The 15,009-nt window shown below is 49.9% G+C and overlaps 1 protein-coding gene across 3 annotated transcripts in view; it reads right to left on the reverse strand.

Moving 5' to 3' along the window:
- Positions 1-14,139, reverse strand: part of LOC119109565 (NADPH-dependent diflavin oxidoreductase 1) — a 35,502-nt gene extending 21,363 nt beyond the window's left edge. Inside the window, exons 1-3 of one of the 3 annotated variants that reach the window (XM_037233238.1) lie at positions 14,084-14,139; positions 12,526-12,679; positions 11,035-12,118 (exon numbers count right to left, since the gene is read on the reverse strand). In XM_037233238.1, coding sequence (XP_037089133.1) covers positions 11,035-12,118; positions 12,526-12,659 — 1,218 coding nt within the window. In that variant the 5' untranslated portion in view covers positions 12,660-12,679; positions 14,084-14,139. Of the gene's footprint in view, positions 1-11,034; positions 12,119-12,525; positions 12,680-13,191; positions 13,269-14,015 lie in introns of those variants that run through there. The other 2 variants (XM_037233236.1, XM_037233239.1) reach the window with 2 other exon arrangements.
- Positions 14,140-15,009: the final 870 nt, after the last annotated feature.

Here is a 15,009-nt window from a genome sequence, read left to right on the forward strand (position 1 = left end):
GGCGCAGTAAGTGCGCTTGTTTACAAGAAAGATGGGGCTGTTTACATAACAATACCTAGCAACGGTCGATGTGCTGTTGACGGCCTTGTGTGCTGGGCAAATGGGCAGGTGTTGATCGCATGTGGATACTGATCGACGATGTTTTCAGCCACACAACTTGCCCATAGCCTCTCAATCGAACAGCATTCAAGTGCGCCATACCTGTGCGCTGTATGCTTCCGTGGGCTTGAATCGGCTGATCCTACTTGCTGCCAATATTTGGAATTACAGACGTACCCCCCCCCCCCCCCCCACCCTTCGCTCCTCTTAGCTCCCGGCTTGAGAGCCCGTAGGACCCAAATATATGACCGTAGGACCATGACCTCAAATGTCGGTCAGAGACCTGCTGCACCGATTCAGACCCTGGCAGCAGAGCATTCAGAGCATATGTATTAAACAAAGACATATTACTGTCAAGAGCAGTCTTTTCTACTTAAAGGCATACCAATAGTAATCAAGGAGCTTATTTCTTATCTGATGCTTGGTTCGCTATCTTCAGATATGGAACATTTCCTTTTAGCTGAACTGGAATTTCCGTGCCAGTTGTTGGACTACCTGCTGCGATAAGGAATCTTGTTGCGTCCTGAGGACTCCTGCGTCGATCTGGGGCCACCTGCCCGGGTCAGAGGACTTCCCGCGTCAGGGAGGGGGTCAATGCATGATATATCCCTCTGAGAGCCCTCGGGTCGGCCACGATCGCCCCCTCCCCTCCCCCTCCCGACAAGGCCCCCTTGTCTCCAGAATGGCAGCCAGTGCGCGCCTCGCGCTGGCACGGATTGACGCTTCAGCCCTTGGCCGGGAACAACAATGTGCCTCCACGTGTTCTACCCACGCCGCTCCTTGTCCGGCAGAACGTAAAAGGTCTCGTGAGTGCTCAATAGAACCAATCAAAATGAGGTTTAAGATAAAAAAGACTACCCCGTGCTTGCCTGAGACCGTTCATGCTTTTGCAGAATCGAATACTGAAACAAACTACACTAACCAGTTTTGAGCCTACGAACTCAACCTTAGGAGCAAAAATAGTTATGGCCGAGATTGCAGTTTCCGTAAAACCGAACGGCGCCGGCCGCTGCAGATAAGACCAGGCGACCGGCACTGGCGCGCGAGGACAACCGTGGTCAATAATGCCCCCGAAAGTCCTTCAAAATCAGTTCACGTTGTTCAAAAATTAGACGGGGCATTTATTTCACCATCATACAATTTTGAGGGTTCCTCTAAACGGATTAGCAATCACTGCAACACGAAAGATAGAAATTTTACTTTTATTTTTCCAGTTTCACCACCAGGTTCCAGCACTAGTTGTCGGGGCTGTAAATGCTGATTTGTTTCTATCATTAATCACATCCCTCAGATGCGTCCTCATTTTCACCCGCGAGTTGGCCGCCGGGCTGAAACAGCAAGATCTACGGAGACCGCAAGGCCGGCATAGAGGCTTTAGTTGCTAAAACTTGCGAGCGCACATGTTAAAACCTTTGTCACATCATTTTTCTCAGCATCCGATTCTAACTGGAAATTGAACATTCCAAGCGAACAAGGTTTGGCCACGGTAATACGAATTGTTGACCCGATTTTTATCCACAACCTACGCTCGCGGGGCCTCAATGCCTCTGCAGAGCCCATAACAATGCTGGCAAATTCACTGAGTTCTATCGGTTCAGAAAGAGTCCACTCAAACATTGCACAGTTCATAGCGCCAGAGAAGTATTCCATGCAGCTATTTATTACCCACTTCATTCAGTTTATTAACTTCAAATACAAGCAGAATTGCATCTTCCGGCAGCTTTTTGTTTCTGTTCCAGTTAAAGACGTTGCAAATAAAACAAGGAAGGAAATCATGCCACTTGGAAATCAAGTGGGCCAATCGCTTTTTTGGGGAGCGGGTCGTCATCACTGGGACTTTTTTAACCCCTACCCATACTGTTCCTCCCCACCCAAGGCTTGGGCTGCGCCCCAATGCACTCCCTTTCATGGGACGTCAACGACTAATGACAATGGTGGCGCTGGATAACCGTTGGCGGTGTGTCGGAGAAGGCGAGCGACCGTATTCCGTGTGCCCCTTGAGGCATCGTCCAGCCCAGGACCAACCTTGACATTTCAAGTTCAAGGGAGTGGGCATTCGGCTAGATCCCCCGCCCACACTGACCAGATATTTCCCTCCCCCACTGGCAGCTGGTCTGGCCCCATTCTAGCCCAGTCAAAAATCGCAGCCAATTCGCTACGTGTGCATTGTCGTTTTCCATCAGAAAGCCAGAATAGCGCGGTCAAAATCCGAGAAGAGAACAGAGTGGCGGGTAGATCCATAACTGGGATTGTTCATATCACTGGAATTTCTCCCACTCCAAAGCCCTTAAAAAGGCCCTGGCCTATTTTATTATATTAGCAGCAGACAACCAAGTCCTTAGTTGGCCTCCCCGAACAAAAGTTTGAATCTGCCAGAAAGTCCACAGAATTCAACCTCCAGTGGCGTTTTTGGCCACAGTTTCGACCATGAAAACCATGCCCCCCACGTGGGGGACCGCATCGTTAACTACTGGACTCGCCCTTTCAATCCCTGCCCACAGCCGGCGGCTTACCACCACCAGTGTACCATTAACGGAAATGCACCGAAAACAGCGGTATGCTCCACAGGACATTTACAAGTCGACACTCACAACCCGCTAAGCACCGTCAATTTCGACGCGGCGGTCTGGGCAATATACACACAGGCGCCAAACGCCTCACAGACAATCACGTGCGCCATGTTTCACGGTGCCCCTGGTGCTGGAGCTCAGTTCCACCTTTCCCAGCGGCGGTGTAACGCCCACCGATCCTTCACATTTTGTGGGTGCTGCCCACCGGCGGGCATCATTGGCGAAAAACGGCGCCCGAGGCCCGCAGTAGCCCTGATAGGGAGGCGGGGAGCGTGCGCCAGTTCTCGCCCACGCACCAAGCTCATCGACACAAGTACTGATCGCAAGATAGACGAAAACAACCTATCACCATTCGACTCCCACTCAGTCGTTGGCGCATCGATTACGTGAAAAACGGCCTGCAAATATTCCGGGCCTTACGGTTATTCACACCCCTCTGGTGGATATCATCTAACGGCAACTGGTTGGCCCGACAGGGCGGCGGCACTTCCATGAGCCAGCGTTTTAGATCCAAGGTCTGATAGGCATTTGCATACAGACGTCAGCGCATCCTGGCCAGGCGAAGGCCTGTAATTGACGTGGACGAGAAAACATCAGCTCGGTTTGCAGGCGAGTTTCCGAACAAGACAAGATAACACCAATTATCAGGAGTGGTTGTAGTAGCCTATGACCGGTGGCCACGGTCCCCGGAGGCATACACCACGTGAACAAGCGCCTCCAGCAGCTCAATTACAGTTATTACAGGCTGTATCTCACCTGATGAGCTGTCCGCGGTAAGACTCGATGCCCTTGAATTCTTTTTTTATTTTTTTTTCTATACCGTTACCCAAGAACAGGTAACCAGGAGTGCCCCTCTTTCAATCACAGCAATGCAGTAAACCGTACGTTAGCACCAGAAAACACAAAATCAGGTCGCGGCACTCCCAGCTAGCAAAATGGAACAAACGTAAAGAAGCAGGCGAAGAGGTGGCGCAGACCCGAAGAAATTGTGTTACGTAATAGGCAGGGAAAAATCATAGATGAGAAGGCTTAAAGTAGTCATTAGCCAAAGTCAGCTAATGACAGCCCGCTATAACCGCCCAATAAGCGACAACCACTCAATTCAGCGTGTTAGTAAGGGTTATACAGCCAAACAAGTCGGAGGGAGCAATTACCTGGCCATTTTCGTCCCGGATTTTGAGCTGAATCTTCAGGGAGTTCACCCAGCTAAGCAGAGCTTGTTGTTGGGAGAACTCCCGGAGCTAGCGCCGTGAATTTGGGTATATGTGCATGACTTTAACTATATCTGAAATTGATTATGGAACATGAAGGAGGTCAAATATGAAGTGGGTTGGATATGTGCAGCGCAAAGGATTGCGATGTCTTCAAATATGTTATGTTAATATACGTTAATATGTATTCACGAAATGCTTGCGGATGATGTTCTTAACGATGGTTTTTGATACAGAAATATCAGTTATTCTTGGAAAATATGAAACCATAATGTCGTTCAACAGCTTAGGGCCAAGGCAAGATGCTGTTAATAATAGTCTATAATTGCGATTAAAGAAAGGTTGGTCTAAATGTTTTGCTCACCTCATATCCATGCCATTTGACTCGTAGAGCTTGTAAATTGAATCGAATGATGCATGAAGCTGTGAAGTCACAAATTTGTGCATCACAACTAACATTGGGGATTTAGCAATATCCGATAGTTTCAAAATTTTGTATCGTTTAAAGACTGGCCCTGAGCTTTGTGGAGGGTACACATTTTCCATAAGACGCACACTTCTTTTGCAGAATTACTAACCGACCTAGTTGAAAAGCATAATTTATACCCCAAATCAAGCAGCAGTAATTTAAATAAGGAAGAATCAACGTGTTATAGATTAGATGTGACGTTGTTTTTTATCAATGAAGTACTTAACCCTACTTATTATTGCAATATTTCTACTTACTATGCTTGCAGCAAAATTAGTGTGGCTAGTAAATTTAAAAGGTTTGTCAATGATTACACCGAGGTATTTTATTTCTTTTTATTAGTAGGTGAATTATTAACTCGCACATTTAGTTAGAAATGCAAAGAAAGGGTAGTGTAATGCTGTGTGAATGCTTTTGATACGTTCAGGGAAAGAAAATTAGCAGTAAACCAGGAAGTCATTGAAAGCAAAGGCGCACTGACATTGTTTTGAAGTTCAACAATACTTTTATTTTTGAACATAATCGCAGTATCACCAGCGTAAGACAGACAAATCATGTTACTGCTTAATTTAGGCAAGTCATTTATGCACATTAAGAAGAAAACTGGGCCGAGAATGGATCCTTGGGGTACCCCCATTGTTACGTTTTTGATTGCTGATAGATAATTCCTGATTTTTACACACTAAGTTCTGCCAGACAAATTTGAGGATATGATTTCTTGAGATTTCCGTCCAATACCATACTAAGTAAGTTTACGTAGAAGGTGTATGTTTACAGTATCAAAGGCTTTTTCAAATCTAAATACAAACCTAACACATATTCCCCGTTTTCAAAAGCCCTAGTGACAGTTTCCTGCGGAAGAAGAATTGACATGTAAGTACTTTTGTTCTTCTGAAATCCGAACTGATTTTGGTGAATTGGGTGGTTTTGGTTTGGATGAAGGACGAGTATATTATATATAAGTTTTTTCGAGAATTTTGGGCATAAACGGCAAAATACTGATAGGTCTGTACTTATTTACAAAATGCGAGTCCCCCTTTTAAAGATGGGTTTATCACGGCTTTTTTGAAAATGCCTGGAAATATCCCCGAGAACAAACAGCTGTTGAAAAGGTGGAGAATTGCTTTGAGTTTTACCTTATAAGACAACTTAATATTTTTGAATTAACATTGTCGACTCCAGTTCCGACGCTGTTTAGCTCATTGATGACAAGAATTAATTCCTGTTCATTAGTGGGGGGCAGATCCATTTAATTTTCTACATTTGTGGTGAGCTGGAGGGGGTCGAATGATGATTTAGGAATCTTGTCTTTTAACTGTTGTCCAATCCCAGTGAAGAAGTGGTTAAATGATTCTGCGAAAATTGATTAATGATTCAATGGTTAAATGATTCTGCGATTCTGCACAGATCTGCTTTCTAGTTATTTTTGGGAAGCATCACCACCGGTGGCACCGATGCCATTTTGTAAAACGATAACCTGGGATCGCCACCGCATAGATATCACTGGGCCAACTGAAGTGCTTCATTTTGCCTGGCATTGGAAACATACCAAAACGGAACGAAAACTGAAAACTGTGTAACGAAGGAACAATACCAGTCTAATCAACCATGTTGAGATTTTGTCCAGTCAACTTTGGCACAACTGCACAAATCTGATACGTCAACACGTAAAAAAATACACGAATACTAGAATCATAAAAGCGAACAAAATATAACATGCATTGAGTGTGTACAAAGGGCTGGTTAGTTAGCGTAGTGAGGAAGGAGAAACATTTGACGTGAACAGAGCGAGACGACCACATCGCCATTTTGAAATTACTCCCAGATCAAAGGTCTCAGACTGACCAAAGCGCGCCCCTACATGTCACGGGTCCAGCCTTTCAAACGCAGGGTTGTTGTACGTTGCTGACAAGACGCACGTATTTTTTATCTCCGAGAAAGAAAACTAGCATCTGGCGGGAGCGGAAGGGGGGTGGGGTGTGTGCAAGCGTGTGTGTGTCGGGGTGGGGGGGGGGGGGGGAGGGAACAGCTGCTCCGCCAACGTCCTCCACGACCACACGAACCGGCCACTCACGGCCACACGGACCGGCCTTCCCCCCACCAGTGTCAGCGAGCGGCTCAACCCGGTGCTGCTCCGGTCACTGGAGCCCCTCTGGAGCGGCACCACGACTCGCACTCCTTCCACCCACCGGTCCGGGCTGCTGCGGGCTCCAGCCGGGGGCCGACTCGGGACCTCCCACCCACCGGTCCGGGCTGCTGCGGGCTCCAGACGGGGGCCCGACTCCGGGGCCTCCCACCCACCGACCCGGGATGCTGCGGACTCCGCTGGGGATCCAGCCCGGGAGCAAGCGGCCGGCGCGACCCCCCGGCCGGCGGGAGCCCTTTAACTGCGGTGGGCGGGGACGAACGGGTGACGGCGACGGACCGAGACGAGCACGGAGGCACCCCGTGCGGACCTGATGACTCGGTCAGATATCTCCCAGACCGGCGCCGCGCAGCAGCCACTGCACCGGCCGGCCACACATGCCCGCACCACCTGCAGACTCATGGAGTGGCTGCAGAAACTACAGTCAAAATGCCTCTGATCTGCGGTGCTCTAAAACGCATCACACGTGACTTCAAACATTGGGCCTGGTGCCACCGGTCAGAGCTCTGGTTTGGTGCACACGCACAGCTCAGTGTGACTGATTAGCTTATGTTACATCACGAAGCCATTGCAGGTATGTAAGTATGCATGTATGTATGTATGGCTTGGCTTGGTATGGCAATATAAAGTAAGTATGGCTTGCAAGTTGTGTTGGTTTCTTTCTCAGTTGCATCAGTTTCTGTTTTACGCACGATAAGACACGTATGCCTTTTGTCCCTTGGCGTCTTGCTTCGTGCCCGCCGGTTTCCAGTCTCGTGTCACCTTTGCTCTGACTTCAGCCACCGTTACGTGCAGTTCCGAATACATTAAAGAAGCTAGCAGCAGCTGTTTGGACTCAGACCATCATTACGTGCAGTTCCGCGCTGCCTACAGAAACTAGAAATAACTGTTTCCACATAAGCCATCATTACGTGCAGCCGTACACCATTCCTTCCAGAAACCAGAAACACAAGCAATTGGTAATAAAATTAAGTGGCTAAGACTAAACTGCCTCGCCACAAACAGACGTGTATTTCAGTTTACAAGCCATGCGCTGCATGCTACCCAACCAACTGCACTTATGCCACACACTCGTAGCTCTAATTGTGCCCGGCATGGGCAATTGACTCTCACTACAACGAAGCACCGCCCTTGCTCGGAGCTAAAACACAAATTCTGTACAATTTGTGCACACAAAGTGCGAGAAAACGGGGCCAAACGGCACATTCCGAGAAAATCACAGGTGGAAACCAGCATCAGCCTCTCTCTCTCTCCTCTCTCTCTCTCTCTCTCTCTCTCTCTCTCTCTCTCTCTCTCTCTCTCTCTCTCTCTCTCTCTCTCTCTCTCTCCTCTCTCTCTCTCTCTCCTCTCTTCTCTCTCTCTCTCTCTCTCTCTCGCTTCTTCTCTCTCTTCTCTCTCCTCTCCTCTCTCTTCTCTCCTCTCTCTCCTCTCTCTCTCTCTCTCTCTCTCCTCTCTCTCTTCTCTCTCTCTCTCTCTCTCTCTCTCTTTCTCTGTCTCTCTCTTTCTCTGTCTCTCTCTTTCTCTGTCTCTCCCTCTCTTTCTCCCTACCACATGCCGTCGCGCGTGAACGCCTCCACGCTACTCCTCTTCGCGTCGCTCCTGACCGCCCCGCACGCCGGCTCTACAGCCTGTTGCTCGCGGGGCCGCTGCCGGCCGTGCAGCAGTGCTACTCGGAAGCCCAGGACAGCAGCGGAGGGCGGGCGTCAGCGTCCGCGACGCGGATGTGCCACAGGCGAACGACTGTCCGCCGGTGGCCAGCCTGGCCCCAGGCGGCAGGCTGATGTCACACAGGCGCGACCGCTGCCGGCCGTGCAGCAGTGCTACTCAGAAGCCCGCAGCGGCAGCGGAGGGCGGGCGTCAGCCTCGGCGAGGCGGATGTGCCAAAAGCGAACGCCTATCCGCCGGCGGCCAGCCTGGCCCCAGGCGGCAGTCTGATGTCACACAGGCGTGGGCGTTGCAGCGGCTACCGGGGGCGGCGGCAGTGGCGCGCGCTCCGGGCGGAGGCGAGGCGTCTCTAGGAAGCCGACGGTTCTCCGAGCCCCTGACCCCCACCGGACAGGGTCTGCACACCTGGCGCCGGGCAGATATCCCGCAAGCAGACGTGGAAACGGGAAATGAGATACGGCGAAGGCCTGCACATAACATCACCCGACTTATCTAATCTGACGGCAGCCTAGCCATATTATGAATGTGTGGCATCATTGGCCAGGCCTTTCTCATGCACCACAGGTGCATGAGACCACCATGTGTCTCGCAGAACCATAATAGGTTCTGCGAGGCACAACATATGAATTCATTTCTGACGGATTCATTTTCGAATGCAGCCCGCTTAATTTGACGTTCGAAAATTACCTGCCCGGAACGAGGCCACGTTATTCCCGAGTCAAAGAAAGCTGGAATAACTATTACAACGGTGGAAGTGCAACAGGCCGTGAAGAATAAAGCGACATTGCGCGAAAAGCGCCCATCATATTTTACAAAAAAACGACTGCGTGGGCGTCAAGGGGATAGCATTTACAACACCTATAAACATCTTACAAAAGTAACAGCACCATTTTCATCTGAAACAATTACATCTGGAGAGCAATTGGGATAAACTAATACCGTAGCCAACATAAGTGCTAAAAACCTGACAAACTGCTCTGACGATGGATGCCGTTGCGAGAATACACCGACTGCCTCCTAATTCGTAATGGACATCAATGATCTCCAGGCGCAAGCGAGCACCCGTGCAGCACTCCCCTACTCCCCTGCAGCAGTAGGAGACCTCCGTCAACATGCTACACGACTCGGCGGGTCTGCAGCGCTCCATAGCGTAATGGCTGGCTTATTCGACGACGCACTCGCTTGCCGACGCCATGAGCGTGGCGGCCACAAATCTCCGGCGATTTAAGGAGGCCCGGTGGCCGGGTAATGGCGGGCGCGTGCATCCCTGGTTAGTGGTAACACTAAACCCGACGCTGTCCGCTCGAAGCACAGCAGCCGACTTCATGATGGGCTTGCAATCACACAAGTTAAGAGCGCACGAGGTAACGGACCGATCCCGGGCTATATCCCGGACTAATACCCCGAGGTAATATCCCGGAGTAATATCCCGGATCCCGGACTATTTACGGCCGGATCCCGAATTATATGCAACCGGATCCCGGACTTGCCGGGTGAAGTCATTAAATCCGGCAGGATTCGCGTCATAAAACACAACGAAAACATTAAAAACATCTAGTGACCATGACGTCACATCACAACAAAATAAATCCCGCCTCTGCATCTCTGTTCTAGAATGTATTTTATACATATGTGCGAGCGCAGCTTTTGTATATCCCATGCATCATACTGGGTACATCCCAGTGATTACCTGATGCCATGCTTTTACCAGTACCACCTTGTCTATTGCAGATCCGTATGTTCACCATGACGAAGCATAATGCCAATTTGTGGTGGGTTAATATATTTCAGAGCAAATGGAAATATTTCCGTGAGCTAACTTACCCAAATGGCACCAAATGGCAATGACCAACAACCACTACACAAATTTGAACACCTCGTACAAACAAAACATCTCACATAGAGCAAATGACTAAACACGTCCAAGGAACGCTGGCCTGACCTGTCTCGGTTCACGGAAAAAAGGTCTCCAGGTAGGCAGATAATTCCAGACCGAACATGATCGTGGGCATTCTCTTTAGAGGTACCGGCTAGATCACATTTCTGGAATTCCAGAAAGACATTCAAAGTTTATTTTAGAAATTGGACGGACACGAATAAAACTATTTGCGTTTTCGACAGTCGATATCATTCTGTCGCGCCACGAACTGGTATGCATCTCAACTTATCTAAGGTTGTTTGTCTTAAAAATGACTTGATAACGCAAACAAGTTGTCGATGTTCACTGCCACACATTCGCTAGGCTATGGGACTTCGTGAGATGGAAGCGCGAGCGCCGATTTTTCCAGCATTCACAGTGGACACTAGTTTTGGATCCCCGTTTTACGCCTGCCGCTTTTGTGATAAGCTGTAAACTTTGCTAACTCGGAAATGTTTGAACAACCTGACTTTTTCAGACACTGTTTGGACGAACAGATGGTCTATCCTTGGACTTTGGATTAAACTTTGAACACGAACGCCCTGAAAACGGCACCTCTGGTTAACTCTGATTGAGTTCAAAGCTGAGACTTGGAGTTCATGCTCCATGAAAGAACTATAACCAAGTCTCCTGACACATCAAAATTGGGCTGAAACCAGGACATACGTTTCACTTTTGCGGCTTCATCAGTGTCATCGAGCCAAACACTGAGGACTGCACTGAGGAGGAGGCCGTAAAGGTAAAGCGTATTTGCCGTTTTTGGCTCTATTTTTAACGTATCATGAGACTTTCAGACATCGTTCTTTGCATAATCCGTAACTGTTCGTGTATTCCACGATCACAACGAATCTACAACGAATCAAACACGACCACGAATTCATGCTGCGTCGCGCCAGACAAGGGCGGGGCCATTGCGACCCAGATGGCGGACCATTGCTGGTCGGGGCTGAACCCACCTTCTGCGAGGAGGCGATGCTGAAGGAACGCGGCCGGACGGCCGGCACCATGTCCAGCAGGTACTCCAGCGGCAGCCGGCGCGCCGTGGCCGGGAAGTCGGCCAGGACCTCGAGCGCCGTGCGCCGCGGCCGGTTGCAGTAGTCGAACAGCTCCTGCTGGCCGGCGGCCGAGGCGAATTCGGCGAATTTCTCGCGCTCCATCTCATTTGCGGCGAAGTGCGCCAGCAGCTCGAAGAAAGAGCGGCGCGGCACGGCGTGGATGTCGAGCAGGTGCGTGGCCAGGTGCCGCAGCGAGCAGGGGCGCGGCAGGCGCGGCGCGCGCGGCCCGTCCACCAGCACCAGCCGGTCCGGCGGCCACTCCAGCAGCGCCAGCAGCTGGTCCACCTCCTCCGGCAGGTTCTCCGGCTGGACGGTGACCACGTCGCCCGGCCGGTAGGTGGCGCCCGAGCCGGCCACGTCCAGGCTGATGAGGCGCACCTCCTGGAAGTGGTCCTCGGGCGTGACGCGCCGGTTCCAGCGGACCCGACCCACGAACAGGCCGTCAGCCGTCGCCGCCTCCCCCTTCTCCTCCTCCTCCTCCTCCTCCGGCGCCACGCCATTCAGAGCCTCGTGCTCACCACCGTTCTCGTCCACGTGCGTGACCGTGAAGCGCGGCGCGGGCCGGCGGTCGGCCGGCAGCGGCTGCCGCCCCGCCGGCAGCGGGCAGAGCGCGTCTAGCTGGCGCCAGAGCTGCGTCAGCCACGGGTCGACGGCAGCGTCCGGCCCCAGGTCGTGCTGGTCGTCGCCGAGCGCCGGCGCCAGCAGTGGCGCCGCGCCCAGCTGCAGAAGCCGCCGGTGCAGCCGCTTGCCGACGAAGTTGAACTTGGCGTAGGACGAGTCGCCCAGTGCCACCACGCCGAAGCGCAGCGCGCGCAGAGAGTCGGCCGGCAGGCTCTTGCGCAGCAGCAGGCGCCAGGTGGAGGCCATGTTGTCGGGCACGTCGCCCTGGCCGGTGGTGGCTACGACGAAGAGCGCCAGCCGCTCGTGCAGCAGCGCCGGCGTGCGGTACTCGTCCAGGGCGCATACCTCGCACTCGAACAACAGGCTGTGGAAGAGGCGACGTGGTCAGGATGGCCGCGGCAGGTAACGGGCGACTGAGCGAGCCCGTCGCCCCGGGCCGGGCCGAGACATGAACAGCGCAAAAAGGCCTGGACAGAGCAGGGGGACACAACATGAGAATGGATTTTGGTGCAAGACATGCCTGGTTGCATGCTTTTAGGACTTACACAGGTAACTGTTAGCGCATTTAAGTCCCGCAGGCCTGCGAACAGCACCAAATATCTCGCACTAAACACACATCTCTTAAAACTCGACAAAATGGTAATAAACATAATGAATCTCTTTCGCTGGGATCGGGCAGACACAAGTAGCGGGTGTTACACCCTTAGAGCTTGTCCAAAAAGTGGCTTGGACAGAGGGAGGTGGTGAGCACTAACAAGTCAGGGGCCCTACCGTTTTGCCTCGCGTCCAATGCGCTCGGCCAGATCTTCAGCTGTGCCTGTTTGGCTACCATAGAGCACCACCAGACGGCCGCGGGTCTCTGGCACCTGGCCAGTAGCCTCTTTCTCACTGGTGCCCAGCTCCATCTGCACACTCCCAAAAATACCTGTTAAGTAAGGGTTAAGTGTTAATCTCATTGGTGGTGTGTGGATGACAGCCATCTATTCATTAAAGACGCTCTATGCTTCACATTCAGGGAAGACCGCAGTACAATGATCATCAAGTAAAATGTTCAGGACCATACCAAAATTAAATAATACCATCTCAAGTATAGAAAACAAGATAAATCTGTATCTCTTGCATCTTAGTACACTGTCAAATCATTTGGCATCCAGCTGGACAAGGGCAGAGGCACAGAGTGATGAATGGTGGGGAAGACAAACCTATGTGAACAACATCACTGAAAAGCCACCAGACCTAATGGCATGTAGACTTTTACACAACAATTATAAGTGGTGGCAACCCTAATAATATCACCCGACCAATGTTATCATTAGTTGGTACTCAAATCTCCACTTGCTGCAACTATACAAACACACCACACACACACTGCAAGCAGCACAAACAGTGTTTTTGGGTCCTTTTCACCACACTGGAAAATACAATGGTCCATTTTACCTCAGGACTTCTTCTTGCAGTTTCACTTTTCCACTTATCATTGCATTCTCAAATCCTGAAGAAATGTAGCCAAAATTGACTGACAGCTTCTTGCATCTTAATATTATCTACCTGAGCGGACAGATGCCATAAAATAAAAAACATCCTTTGGTTTTTCATCAAGCACTATAAGATTTGCCACTGAACATTATGTTTTCACAGACTACCTAGCAATCATAATTAAGAGCATCACAATGTTTTACCCAGGAGACCTTTACTACAAGTTGATTGGATGTTTTAGCAAGAAAAAGGCCACTAAAGCAAACTTTTTATTACCTACTTCTTTACAACTGTGAATAACCAAGATGGTAGCAACATATCATCAGCAACAAAACAAGGTAATATAACAATCCTGCTGGTTTGTTAATGATGTACAAGCTGCGAGCAAAGAACCAGGTATGTATCTCCCATGCAATGTGTGTGCAAAACTATTTAGATATTTACTGTTCTTGAAAACGTCAAGTGCAAAATATTACAAACTTTCATGAGTATTGAGATCACAATTCATGGCCTGACTGATGATTGCCTGCCTGGTCTTTAGCATTATCAAGTCAACTTATCCAGTACACATGTGGCATTCTCATTCATCCTAACCTTGGTCTATAAGTAAATGGCAGTTGCAACACACATCCTGGTTAATTATTTTGTGGGCGCCATACGACCACTGCAGTAGGAGCACCAGGCAATGTTAATAAACAAAAAATATAGTTACGTATAGTTGTATAAAAATATAGTATGTACAAAGCAAAGCTCGCCCATCCCCTCCCTTTTCCCAAACTCCTTACTAAGCTCAGCTTGACACATAACGCTTCCTACGTTCATCACGTTTGTCCAACATTTTCACGATACGTACTTTTAAATTCTTATATGGCTACTACAGAAGCCGAATGATGACCGCGTCGATCACTTCCCCATGTTTAGAGCTGTTGATTACTCATACCAAGTTTTTGTCATATGTGCGTCACTTATGCACCCAACTTGTAGCCGCAAACAGCTAATGCGGAGCGAGTCGCTATTAGCAAATGATATATCCAGCTTGATCGGGTGGACTTGCCCACATTTGCTAGATATTGCGTCTGACAGTTCAGTACAGGGCTAGAGCATATTTTGGTGTTTTGTCCGTCATCGGAGGCCCACAGTCCGATTGGCTCCACGTGGGTACCTCATTGTACACAAGTCGATTGGAATTATGAGCTGTGTCCCCGAAAGGCAGGGAGCGCGGACAAGATGACAGCGATTCTCCACCCTTGATAAGGCTCGGCATTTCCTTCCCAACCAAGATAAGAATTTAGCTAAAAAAAATTAACACCTGCGCCCTCACGCAGCAGCTGAGTCACGTGTTTATCACAAGGTGACATGGAGCAGCCAAACTCGGCAAACAGAACACCGTAACTTAGAGGAAAGGGCAAACATCTTTTTGTGACATCGCTGCATTCGTTGTTTTCTGACAGAAGCGTCCACGTTTCGTACACCTGCACTTTCTTTTGCCGTGTCCGACATTCGGATAGGGCAATTCGGCTCATGGAGCGCAGGAACGTTTTAAAAAGTAGGGAAGGACAGCAGCTGACGTCCTTTACTCCCCTACGATACAGCTGCCTTAAGTATGCCCTGAGCTTCTCAGGGCATACATAAGGCTTTTTCCTGGGAAGGCAAGGCCGGGTGACCATGTACAGAGTTGGAGTGATTTGAAAACTCTTCATCCACCATAACACAGTTTTGGAGATAGTTAATGTCCTGGCTGTGAGGGAGTAATCTCGGAAATGTTTTTTGGAACGGGGG

Source organism: Pollicipes pollicipes, unplaced genomic scaffold, assembly GCF_011947565.3.
Source record: "Pollicipes pollicipes isolate AB1234 unplaced genomic scaffold, Ppol_2.1 Scaffold_7231;HRSCAF=8579_pilon_pilon_pilon, whole genome shotgun sequence".
In the NCBI taxonomy this organism is placed as follows: Eukaryota; Metazoa; Arthropoda; class Thecostraca; order Pollicipedomorpha; family Pollicipedidae; genus Pollicipes; species Pollicipes pollicipes.